General features: G+C 41.3%; 1 protein-coding gene across 1 annotated transcript in view; it reads right to left on the bottom strand.

The window, feature by feature from the left end:
• Positions 1-12,349, bottom strand: part of ABCC3 (ATP binding cassette subfamily C member 3) — a 47,334-nt gene that overhangs the window by 12,553 nt on the left and 22,432 nt on the right. Inside the window, exons 8-18 of the mRNA XM_058038636.1 lie at positions 11,494-11,712; positions 9,035-9,212; positions 8,126-8,287; positions 7,049-7,141; positions 5,552-5,755; positions 4,190-4,336; positions 3,708-3,795; positions 2,855-2,921; positions 1,591-1,717; positions 1,105-1,281; positions 100-267 (exon numbers count right to left, since the gene is read on the bottom strand). Of these exons, the coding sequence (XP_057894619.1) occupies positions 100-267; positions 1,105-1,281; positions 1,591-1,717; positions 2,855-2,921; positions 3,708-3,795; positions 4,190-4,336; positions 5,552-5,755; positions 7,049-7,141; positions 8,126-8,287; positions 9,035-9,212; positions 11,494-11,712 (1,630 nt within the window). The remainder of the gene's footprint in view (positions 1-99; positions 268-1,104; positions 1,282-1,590; positions 1,718-2,854; positions 2,922-3,707; positions 3,796-4,189; positions 4,337-5,551; positions 5,756-7,048; positions 7,142-8,125; positions 8,288-9,034; positions 9,213-11,493; positions 11,713-12,349) is intronic.

The raw sequence follows: 12,349 nt of genomic DNA, 5'->3' as shown, positions 1-12,349 counted from the left end.
AATCTCAGGAAGGAGCTGTCCCTCAGGCCTGCGTGGTGAAACAGCTTCCGTGCTCCTGAGTTTGTGTGTGCTTTTAAGAGGATCTAAAGTCCAGTTTACCTTTCCCTTCAGGATCCCATCCGGGCCAATGACTTTGTCGAAGATGTGCTTGGCCACGTGCGAGTCCACGGCAGACAGGGGATCGTCCAGCAGGAAAATGTCCGAGCTGCTGTACACGGCACGGGCCAGGCTCACTCGCTGCCGCTGCCCCCCCGACAGGTTGATGCCCTGGAGGGAGACAGGAGAGAACAAATCTGTCACACAAAAGCTCTGGCTGCTCATGGTTCTCACCCAGCCCAGCACTTGGGTGCTAAATTGAAATGTGAAAACTGAAGAAAACAACCCACCCAGAGACAGGCACAGAATGCCTCTAGACCTGCCTGCTAATTGCCAAACTTTCCACTCACCCAGCAAACTGGAGATGCAGTAAGTCTCTTTTTAATAAGCTCCTAAAGGGAGCTGTTAAAACACAAAAAAATAAAAAGCGAAACTGTCAAGCAGGATGTAAAATACAAATTTCAAAGCAGGGCTGTGGCACCTGGAACATCTTCCACATATTTCCTTTTATACACAAATCCCCATCTCCACACCATTTCATGTACTCTAGCTCAGACTCAGTAGCCTATGAAAAAATAATATCTTTGTTGGTAAACACAGATGTGTTTCTCATTAAAATGTGTTAAGGGATGATCAAATTTTTTTTTCACTTGAAGCAAAACCATCTGTTCCCTCCCTTTCAATCCCTACAGGAAAAGGAAGGCCTTCAGTGATTCTGGACAGATGCACCTTTACAATTCATGACAAACTGAGGGCACTCTGGTCTTCCAGGACTGGATGTGTAATTCTGCACCACAATACACACACAAGCCTGAAATTAGGACAACGTTCAAGTCAAGTGCTTTCCGGACAACTGCCCTGCATGTTTTGGTGTTGATTGTAGCAGGGATGCCATCGTGAAGATCAAATCAAACAAAGTGCTGATTTTACAGTGTTCTCTCCTTAGCTAGAGCAGGAATCACTAGGCAGGTCTGACTTGAAAAAAAAAATCTACCTAAAAAAATTTACCTTCTCTCCTATCTCAGTTTGATCTCCTCCTGGCAGCACTTCTAGATCAGTTTTTAAAGCGCAGGCCTCCAGGGCATCTTGGTATTTTTCCTCATTAGGAGCTTGGCCAAACAAAATGTTATCTTTCAGCGTGGCATTCTGGATCCAGGCTTGTTGAGGCACATAAGCAACAGAACCCTAGAAAAAGGAGAGAGAAAATCTCTGACTCATAACAAGCATGAATTCATACTCTGAGTAAGATCTTCAGCATGTCTATGGTTTCTATACATTCACATTATATGTATATGTGTGCTAACTGCTCATGTATCATTGATCAAATCAGGAAACTAACTTCATATAAAACTGGGCAAAACTCAAACATGCAGACAAGCTGCCAGAGGAGCAACTAGAATTCCCTCTGGAGCCTGAGGTGCGTTCTAGGCAAGGGCAGGCATAAGCAGCACATTTCCCTACCATCATTAAATGGTTTCATAAAAAACCACCAACCTTCACAGCCACTTCTCCTTCCAGCTTTTCCATCTCACCCAGGAGAGCAGACACCAGAGAAGACTTCCCACAGCCAACATGGCCAACAATGGCAACCAAAGAACCACTGGGGATCAACATATTTATACTGTGGAGGAAATAAGCTTGAAATTAATTGAACATTAGCTTACTAAAGACATCAGCGGTCTTTAAACCAGGGCTGAAATACACAGTCACAGCCTGACTGGATATAATAAGCAGTTTGGTCACTGGTTTTCTCCTCCCTTTCTTGCATACAATCAACTGTAACCATAACTTGAGGAGCAAATGAAAACCCAGCATAATATATCTTGCTGGTTGCTAAAGCAGTAGGATTGTTAACAAGCCTTCTAAGACTCTTCGCTGTGTTGTATCAATCCATCAGCAAGTCAAATTAAGTTAATAAGCATTTTGAAAACAGACAATCTTCCAGAAGTATTTTGGGGTTTGATGTTGAAACCGAAAGCAAATGTATAAAAGTAGTGAGTGAATATGTCCCATCTAAAAATGTTCAAACCACTTCAGAACTGTATTTCCTGTGCTGGTAAGTAGGATTCACAATGACACAAGAAAAACAGGACTTTCCCAATTAAAATCCTTTACTGTTTTCCCCACTGTGTTCTCAAAGGTACTACTTTAAGCCCTGAAGGTGAACTGATACAAAAATGACTGACAAAGAGACATAGTCTCTTTGCAGCCAAAGTGCTTTTCACTAGTGAAATCCAGCCAAACTTCTATTTACATATATCCTGATGCATAACAGAAGGTATATATGCTTCCAGGCAAATTTTGTTTCTGTTCATTCAAGGAGGCAAATGTGCAAAACATTCGCCCCCACAGTCTAAAGATGGCCTTTCCACTGCCACAGAGATGAATCTGCCACAAGCCTCTTCAAGTAATAGACCACTGCTGCTACACCTAGGTCCCAACACAGACATCCTAACTGCCCTCAAAATCCATCAGATCAATCTAATTTATACAATGCTTCAGTTAAAAAATGCCTGTTTAAGGAATTTATGGAGCCTGTCTTTCAATAGGTAACTATTTTATGCTGGTTCCTGTGAAGTTAAAGCCTTAAAGCCCTGTTCTGTAAAGCTTAAAGACCATGAAGCACGAGCTACACGTTTTAAAGGCAAAGAAATGCTGACATGTGATGCATAGTTTTTAGCAGACACCTTTCAAACACACCTCCCAAGAGCCAGAGACCAGGTAGATATTGTATTGCTACTGCACAAAGAAATCTTACTCTTTCAGCGTTGGCTTAAGCTCCTTTCCCCAGCTGAATGTCGCATTTCTTACACTGATGGCATTGCCTGTGTGGCAAAAACACAACAACAAGAGAGGCAGGAGATGTGTTACTCATAACAGCACAACTGAGAACAGGCTGACAGAGGGATCTTTATTTACACACACTGCACTTCCCTTTTCTGCTGGCATGGGAAGCACAGGTCATGACCATGGGAAGCTTCTTCAGAGTGAAAATAACTGACTGTCACTTCAGCTCTAGACTGTGACCTGACAGATCTAGGGAGCTGAAAAGATGCCCTGCTTCACCCTGCCCTGGTGGGGCTGCTCCCTACATGTGCTGCTCAGCATCACCACAACTTTACTTCAGAAACTCTTTTCAAATCAGTGGGAGATCACTGCATGCTGTTTACTTTGATTTATCAGATTAACTTTGACAATCTGCAGCTTTTTGCCTGCCACACCTGGCTTGCTCAACTGTTTAGGGCTAATTCTGTTTTGAACAGAAGTAATCAAAACTGTTCACAAAGTTCTTGAGCATTTGTGCAGTGTGAAAGGTTTGAACAAGTCTTGCTGTTCATAGTCAGCAGATGCATTCCATATTCAGTGCTGTAAGCATCCGGTACATTGCAGATGCAAACTCAGGCCCAACCAGCTCAGAAATACAGCCAGGAACTTTTCTGATTTCCACAAAGCCTGAACACCAAGCACTTTCAGAGCAGCAGCTTCTTCCCTTTTTTTAAACTCAAGATTAACATTGTTATTTTCTTTTTGGCTTTTTTCCTAGCTCAACCAGTCCAAGAGTGATAAGTCTGCTGCATTTGCATAGTTAAGAAAAATATCAACATCTTTACCTGGTGCAATCACTTTTTTTTCCACACAATTTGGATTAAGTTCATCATGACTCAGGAACTGCTGAATTCTCTTCAGGGAAACACTTGTCTAGGAAAAGAATGTGGCATTATTTCATCATTCTTTTAATGAGGACTTAACGCTCTTACTACTGAAAAAGAATGCATGCACAGTGCCTTGAGCTTCCCCCCATGGGCTTCCTGAACAGTGAGTCATTCCTCCCCTGCAATGAGTCTTATGCTGAGATTCAAGCTTTTAACTGTGAAATTTCTCACACCAAGCTGAGTTTATCTGAGCAAAGCAAAATTCACACAGGCTCACTCAGAAGATCTCAGGCTTTCCAATGCAGGAGAGCAGGAAAGGATATTAAAAGGAAAAGCAGCTAAAACAGGCAGATGCAAGGGATCTCTGCATTCCAGAAATCAAGGATATGTTCTTTCAGTTCAAATTTTTCAGAACAACCCGTGCTCCAGGCCCTCCTTACCTGTGCAATGTTGCTAATGACTTGTGGAAGCATACTGAGGGGAAACTTCAAGATATTGAATAAGGACAGAGAGACAAATGCCTTTTCTGCATCCAGGATGTTCTTCTCATCCACAGAGACATACACAGCAAATGTTGTCAGTGCTACCTGAAAGCCAGAAAGGCAGTTTACTGCAAGATGCCTGGTATATTCTGACATTTTAAAAGTACTCAATCCTGATAGGCATCTTGGAAATAAAAGTACCAACCACAAAACTGGGAAAATTCTGTGTTTCTGACCTTTTCAACATACTTTAAAAATGTTAAGTTCTATGGACAAGTAGGTATAGAAAAAGGGCACACAAAATAAAAGACCTGTCAGGTTTCTAGTGGCTACATTCAGTTGAAGTAAGAGTTTCAAGAGGTGAACTACAGGACTCGGGTAAATAAAAAGGAAAAGTTTCTATCAGGTTGTGGTTTCTTCCAGCTCCACCCAAGCAAATTTTCCCATTGTAAACTGCAGCCTAAGCAAATGAGATTCACTAATCAGTAGAAAAGGAAGTGAAATCCAAGTTATTTGCTGGCTTGCTGTATAACAGGGGCCATCCACTGTGGAAGGATCATCCTGTGCAGCAAAGTCACAATGAGCAGGAAGAGGAATGTGCACTGAAGGAAGTGCAATGACTTTAAGGAACTACAAAAGGGGCAGAATCTTCAGGCTGATCAGATCATTCCTGCAGGGCTGGGCCTTAGATCTCGAGAAAAATTGGCTGGGAATAGTTTTGACCACAGACTTATCTGAATGGTTTTATTCACCAAAACCCTTTCTGCAAAAGAGATCACAGTCCACTGAAGTAGAAAATAGAGGAAAAGACGAAATTGAGGAAAATGCATTTCAGAGTTGGTAACATTATCATTTGGGCTTCAGTTTTCACATTAAATCTTTTTTGAGCTGTAGAATAATTTAACAACTCCCTCTCTCACTAAAACAAGCAGAGCACTGCAACATGAAGGTAGAAATGAGAGCTAAAGACAGACGTTGTCCTGACTGACTCAATTAAAGTTTCTTTTATTTTGCTATTCACGGATCTCTCTGAGGTTTCAAATTCCAATTTTAATTTGTTATGGGAAATACTTTGAAGTGGTTGGAAATTCTCCTGTGACAGCTATTCCCAGCTTCCACTGGCAGGCTTTATCACAAAATACTTTAATACTGATTAACAAAAGGGCTTTTGAGAACAGGGAACTCTGTATCAAAGCATGTGAATAATTTCTTCAAAAACTTTACATTTTATTTCTATGTACATTAGCAAGTAGAAAGCCTCAGGCTTATCCTTCAAGGGTATACTTGTACAGCTTAGAGAGCCATGAAAATTTAATTTACCAGGAAGGGTGCGCTGATCCAGGCAAAGGTGGACAAAGAGTTGAGATAGGCAGATTTTTTCAAAACTTTCAGCTCATTCTTCCGTATCTCCAGGACCTTTTCTGAAAAGGATGGTTCCCAAGCATAGAGCTTCAGCACCTTGATGCCACCCAGGATCTCGTTCATTAATTTAATGCGGGAGTCTTTGTACCGCATTTGTTCCACCTGGGTTATTGGTAAACACAGGAGACAAGAGTCACAGTCAGGACTACAGGAGAGTTTTCAACATGTGTCTCACAGCTGTCACAGCCCTCAGGCTACTTCTGAAGAGGATGCAAAAGGTAATTACAGAAAGCCAGACTGTTATGAGCTTATTGTGCAAGTTAGTCTAACACCAGAGAAATCAAAGGAAATGCCTGGAAAGCAGAGTACAAAAGCCTTCCACTCATTTTAACTCTTAAGAGCTACATTTTTAAACCATCCTAAAGAAAGATTCAGCCACTTCACAAAAATACTACCTTATCATTTCCTTTGATTTCTTCAGATTTTTTCTTCCTTGTTTGCACATTTTATTTCTTATCCCTTGAAAACTGGGGTTTCTAGGGGTTTCTTTTCCTATCTATTAAAATACAGTCTTTCATTCAGTTATTAAAATAAAAACATCCCTGCTCAAATTTATAGACAAAACTCACACACATAAGCACAGCAAGTTATGCATCTTATAATGGGCAAGGGAAAAAAGGAATGTTACTACTAACATGCCAGCATCCAAGAGATGCCTGTATGTCTTTTTAAGGCATATAATAATATCACTGTTACTAAGGCTGTGCTTTAAAGTCCCAATTTATATCCAACTCTTACCTTTTTTACACCAACAGATTGACTTTTAATTTCTATTTTAATCTTCCAAACAGTCTGATAGGTTGCATAGGAGAAGACAATTGTTGGATTTTTTTCTAGCACAAAGCCAAAGGGCACTGTTATATTGGTATTTTTTCAGCTTTCCATTATTAGACAGAACTAGACTACAAAGAAAGGAATAAAGGATTGTTTTCCCTTAAGATAATAAATGAAATTTGGCCCAGCTAAGTAGCAGTGAACATCAACACTGGTTTTTAGCATAAAACTCAAACTGTCGAGTTTTAGCTGCCACCTCTGAAAACATTCATTTGCAGCTTAAAGAACAGCATTTATTTGCCTTTCTCTAGATAGTCCTAGAGGAACATACCAGGTGAGGGGATATGGAGGCAAAGAAACCTCTTGCTAATCCCAAAAGCTGCTCGCTCCAGAGCTATGAAGAAGCCACTGGCTCAATGACAGAAAGCTTTTTTCCCTTAAATTGCATTCAATTCACTATGGAAAAATTATCTAAGATGATACAGTTATTAATATATCAGTACATTCTTACTCATAAGTAAATTGTTGCAAATGGCATCTTATTAACAACCCCAGATGTCTTCATTTCTCATAGCACAGCTGCCAGCTCATGTAACATTACCTCCTCTGCTGCTACCTTACCTGGAATGCTCTGGTTTTTATTGCTATTGCTGAGTTAAACGGGATAAGTAAGACCATCACAGCAACTCCAGCCAGCACAGAAGGCCCTAAAGCCTTGATTTAAAAAGAAAGAGTAAGTTGTTGTACCCAAGTGTTCCCTACAGTCAGGACTAAAACAACAATAAGTGATAGAAACAGAAATCAATGTTGACAACTTGAACTTATCCCAGTGAAGTGCTGAGATTCCACAGAGCAACTGTGAAGAGGAGACAGAAAAATAAGGGACCACTTTGAATAATAATGATAATAATAACAATAAAAACTAACAATAATAACTGTTATTATTGTTGTTATTGTATCGGTGATAGGAACTTTTCTCTGGATTTTTCTCTGACCAAGGGAACTGTAATTATGGAATTAACCCAGTACCTCAGTGTGACTACAAGCATACAAACTGCTGGTAACCAGAGCTCAGCTTCCAGCAGAGCAGTAATTCAGAGCTGCTGCAATTTAATGGCTTTTGAGTTGAAATCAATATGGTTAAGTTGGTGCTACTGTTTTATGCAGTAAAAGACATCAATTGCACAGAAACAAGTCTGAAAGCCAGTGCTCAAACTGAACCTGGAATAAACCTGAAACAATGTCACAATGTAGCAAATGAAAAATTATGGTTTTTCCAGGTGAGATTTGTCTCACGTTGACTTGCACAAAACTTCTTTATGTAGCAGGATATAATCTCTACACACGATATTTCCTACGTCCAGGTTTTTGTTTGGTTTGGTCTCCAAACCACTACCCTCAAGCTCTCATTTGTATCAACTACTGGGAACAAGAGTCCAAGACTGAGCCCATCAAACTCGAGTAAGGAAGGGGGAAGACAAAGGAAACATTCTGTTTCAAATGCCCATCTGGCCTGTCAGCAGAACAAAATAATTAAGACATTAAATGAGGCTGTGCAGCACCCTTTTACTACAGGACAGAACACTTTAAGTTGGTAAAAAACACAGTGGCAGGTCAAAGTGACAAAAAAAAAAAAAAAAAAAAAAAGGAAAAAGAAAAATTACACATTAATTAGATGAATTGTGACAATGTCTGTACCTGCCAGAGGAAATACAAAGCTAGAAATATCTGGAGTGGTGCAGACCACAACATGTTCAGGAAAGTCATCAGGTCCATGAAACGTTGGGCATCCACTGACATTAGGTTGACAATTTCTCCAACAGTAGATGAGCGCTTTGCTGAGTTTGTGATCACTAAGGACTGACAAGGGAGAGAGTGTCAATGCATTCACAATCTGGATACACATGGAGAACAAATCCTCAATTATTAGCAAAATGACACTGTCCAAGAATAATGTGCTTCTCCCAAAAGAATAAAATAATTCACCTATATCCATTCCTGATCTCCAAGGAACAAGAGCTCATGAAATGGTTTTGCTTATGAGCATCTCCAGCTCAAGCAGTGCATAGCAATCTGAAGAAAATCTCATTGGGTCTGATCGACTCATAGCATAAACATGTTCTCCTAGATCCCTCTTCCAAACTGTGGAATGGTTTGGGTGGAAAGGAAATTTAAAGTTCCAAACCCTCTTCAATGGGCAGCAACTTCCACTATCCCAGGTTGCTCCAAGCCCCATCCAACCTGGCCTTAGACACTTACAGGAATGGGGTAGCCACATCTTCTCTGGGCACCCTGTGCCAGATCCTCCCCACCTTCACATGGAAGAATTTTTTCCTTAAATCTAATCTAAGTCTCTCCTCTTCCTGCATTTAAAGTGAACTGGTATTGGTATGTCTAATAACCTACCAGAACACCCATATGACACTACTGCTCACTGGAAAATTCTGTAAAGTATTAAGAAGTACTCCTAAAAACTCACCAAACTGCCAATCTTTTATATTCCAGGAGGCTACTCCTCTCCAACACGCCTAACCTTCCCTAAATATGTGAGAATTGAGCACACTTGCCTGGCTAGAATTCTATCCCACAGCATGCTTCCAGCCTTACCTTTCGGTATATCACCCCAATGATGCCAGTCCTCAGCCTCATCCCAGTGACAATGCAGTACTGGAAGTGCTGGTGAAGGACGAGTGTCTGCAGCACAGCGCAGATAAACATCAGAGCTGCAATCAAAAATCCCCACCAGGCTGGGGCATCTTTGTTCTTAATGAAGCCGATTAATACACTGTTTGTCAGCAGCATGGGGAAGGAAAAGGAAAAAGAAACAAAAATTTTAAAACCATGCATCAAATTTAATGGGACATAACACAGCTTCTCCCAACTACAGCATCCTGCCACATCCTCTCCCTAACCACAAAAAGCAAACAGCTCTCCAGGACATAGGCTGAGTTATGATTTCAGTCAAACAACATTGCAAAGATCCAACAGCAAAACCTGCAGCTCTGCCAGTGACAAAGTCCATTTGTAAATGAGCCTGAAAATGAAATATGAAGAGAAACTCTTGGTTTCCCCTGAGATTCAGGGTTTAAACACACAGTGCACTGTCTGAGCTCTGTTAGGGAGGCCCCCAGGGCAAGAGGTGAATGATAGGACAGAATAAGGCAGTGCAGCAGGGCAAGCAAAACCAGCTTCTTACCCAAATCTTCTTCAAGCAGCCTGAGTGCTTCTGCCTGGGGTGTTTTCCCACCAAAAAAAAAAAAGTGCTAAATTAAAAGACATCCTCCTGGATGGATGCATAAAGAGTCCTTCACTCCTACATTTTTTTTGTAAAATGGTACCATTAAGATGGCTATAGCAGCTTTTATTGGTAAGTCCTTTTTTACTCCTCCCAGCTCTCACTGCCAGAGCTGCACACTGACACACAGCAAACAAGCAGAGTGACACATGGCAATGTCCAGTGCTCTCAAAAATCATGTTTGTGATTTCAGTCTACTGATCAGAATACCGAACTGTCAAAATATAGGAGAAAAAGAGATTTTGCTCCATGGCTCAAACAATCAGCAGGAGAAAAATGGACCTGGAAACTAAAAATCAGGCAACCAAAGCTTTGTAATAGAAGCATGAGGTTGCTACATCTTTCTTTCTTCAGTCCAGAGAAATCTTATTTCTGCACTGCTCCATTCATTCATTCTCCAAAAGGGAATAGCTTCAGGGAAAACCTCTTCTGGGTAGTCCCAGGGATTCACCAATCTTTTTACAAACATGAAACTATCTTACATGCAGTCGGCCAGACAGCCATGGCTTTTTCATCTTCCCTTACTATCAGAAGGGCATTTTCCCAGACTGCAGGAATTTAGACTTGAGAAGGAATTCACCATAATATGCCTTGAGATATCACTGAAACGTATTCAGGAATTCATGCAAATTTGAGAAATTCCCAGAATACGTTACACTTGATGTGCTCTCAGGAGGAGCCAGCAGCCTCCTCTTCAGCAGGAGAAGACAGACTGTCAGCTATTAAATGTCACCATACTTGTCAGACCCTCTTTTTAGCAAATTTCTGGGTATATCACAAACCACCCACAGAACAACATGATCTCAGAACACGGGTTATTTTTAAAAGATACTCAAATAGGAGCAGAGCCTTCTCCTCTCCCTCTCCCTACATCCACCTGTGACCTCCACCCAAGTTCCTTTCCTCCCTCATGCATTAATAGGACTTTGTGCTTTTCTATTAATAATTGTTAGGTAGAAATGCTGGTAATTCCACTATTGCTTTTCTTCTAGCTAATGATTTTCTGCTGAATTCCTCACTTTAAGAAAAATACCAATAAAAAAAAAATGCGGGGATTGTGCAAATTCCTTTATGGATCAGGCTGAGCAACTGGCTCCCCCTGAAGATGGTGTTCCTCATACAAAGAGAATTTTAAAACAGACCACTTCTCTCATAACCTCTTCCTCTGTTTGTTTTTTTTTTTTTTTTTAATATAACTATAATTTTCTTTCACATGGAAATTCACTGCAATTGTGCCTCTCACATTCTCATTGCTGAACACAACTAAGAGCACATGAACTCATCTAAACGACCCAAAACCTTTCCCAGGTGACAGCAGTCTGGCCAGAGCACCACATACTGGAGCATCAGACAACATCTGCACATAAAGTCACATCACAGCTGCAACCACCATCCACATATGAGGATATCAGATATTCAGAGACCACTGGATCCAGCCAGCAATGCTTCACTTTGATTTCACAGCTAATCCTTTAGAAATGGGGAGAAATTGCTTTGGACTGAATCAGAGAGCAACCTGTAATTTGTAAGTCAAAGCAGCCCAGAGCGATGGGACATTTACAGATGGAACATTTCAGTGAATTTGTCCAATTTACAGCTGAGTCCATAACAAAGAATTCATGTCTCATGGCATTGCAGGGGGAAGGTGAGGGAGCATACACATGTGGCACTGTGAGGGAAACTAACTCTTTATTTCAAAAACAATTGCCTTGTGCCAAAGCCAAGCAACCACAGGGATCATATATAGAAACTACCCACAGAGTAAACCGACCTTAATAGCTGAGGGTTGACAAAAGAGAGTAGGTCTTGTATCAACTTGAAGAAGGAGCCAATTAAGAAGTATGGCCCGAAGGTCCGCAACAAAGCCTTGAGAAAGGAAGGTTTCCTATTGTGCCTTTTGTCTCTGATCAGGACTTCTGCTTCCTCTGGGCTGCCACCAGCATGATTCTGTACATGGGTTGATTTTCCCATGTAGGACACATCCTCTTTCCTAGGGAAACAAAACAAATTACAGGAGACAACTGACAATGAGAATGGCATTGTCCTGTGTGAACAGCACTGTGGGAACTTCCCAGATTCTGCACCCTCCTCTGCTCTGCTACTGACCAACAGCAACACTTCCAACACCATCAAGGTGTGCTCAGCATCAGCTACTCTTGTGCAATTGAGTCTTGCTTTATTTTCTTTTTTTTCTGCAGTACTTAGGGGGTGCAATCCATAGGCCACAAAAATCAATCACCATGACATGAGAACAAGGCCCAAAGGAGGAGGAGAGGAAGGCTGGACTTCCTTAGAGGCCAGAATTGACTTTGGATCTCCAATTTCTTGTATAGGAATCCTCAAAGAAGTGCTATGGACCTCCCACACAAGGCACCCTCACCTACTCCTTCTGGGCCTGTGTTCTTGTTCAATCAGTAGTTGTGCTAAGCCTGTACCCTTATTGATCACACAGCTGCTTCCGGAGAAGCAGAATTAATCCCCCTGGGGCGACAGCCCTTGCAGCAGGCACAGCACTCTCAAAATACAAAGTTTTGCATTTCTGGAAACTTGAAATTGAGTAGAAACCATAGCACCTTCAAAATTGGGCCATCCCCAAGATCTGGACCACAGCTGTTCAGATTCTTCCA

Source organism: Melospiza georgiana, chromosome 21, assembly GCF_028018845.1.
Source record: "Melospiza georgiana isolate bMelGeo1 chromosome 21, bMelGeo1.pri, whole genome shotgun sequence".
Classification (NCBI taxonomy): Eukaryota; Metazoa; Chordata; class Aves; order Passeriformes; family Passerellidae; genus Melospiza; species Melospiza georgiana.
Note: the sequence above shows the minus strand (reverse complement) of the source record. Positions and strands in the feature narration are given on the sequence as shown.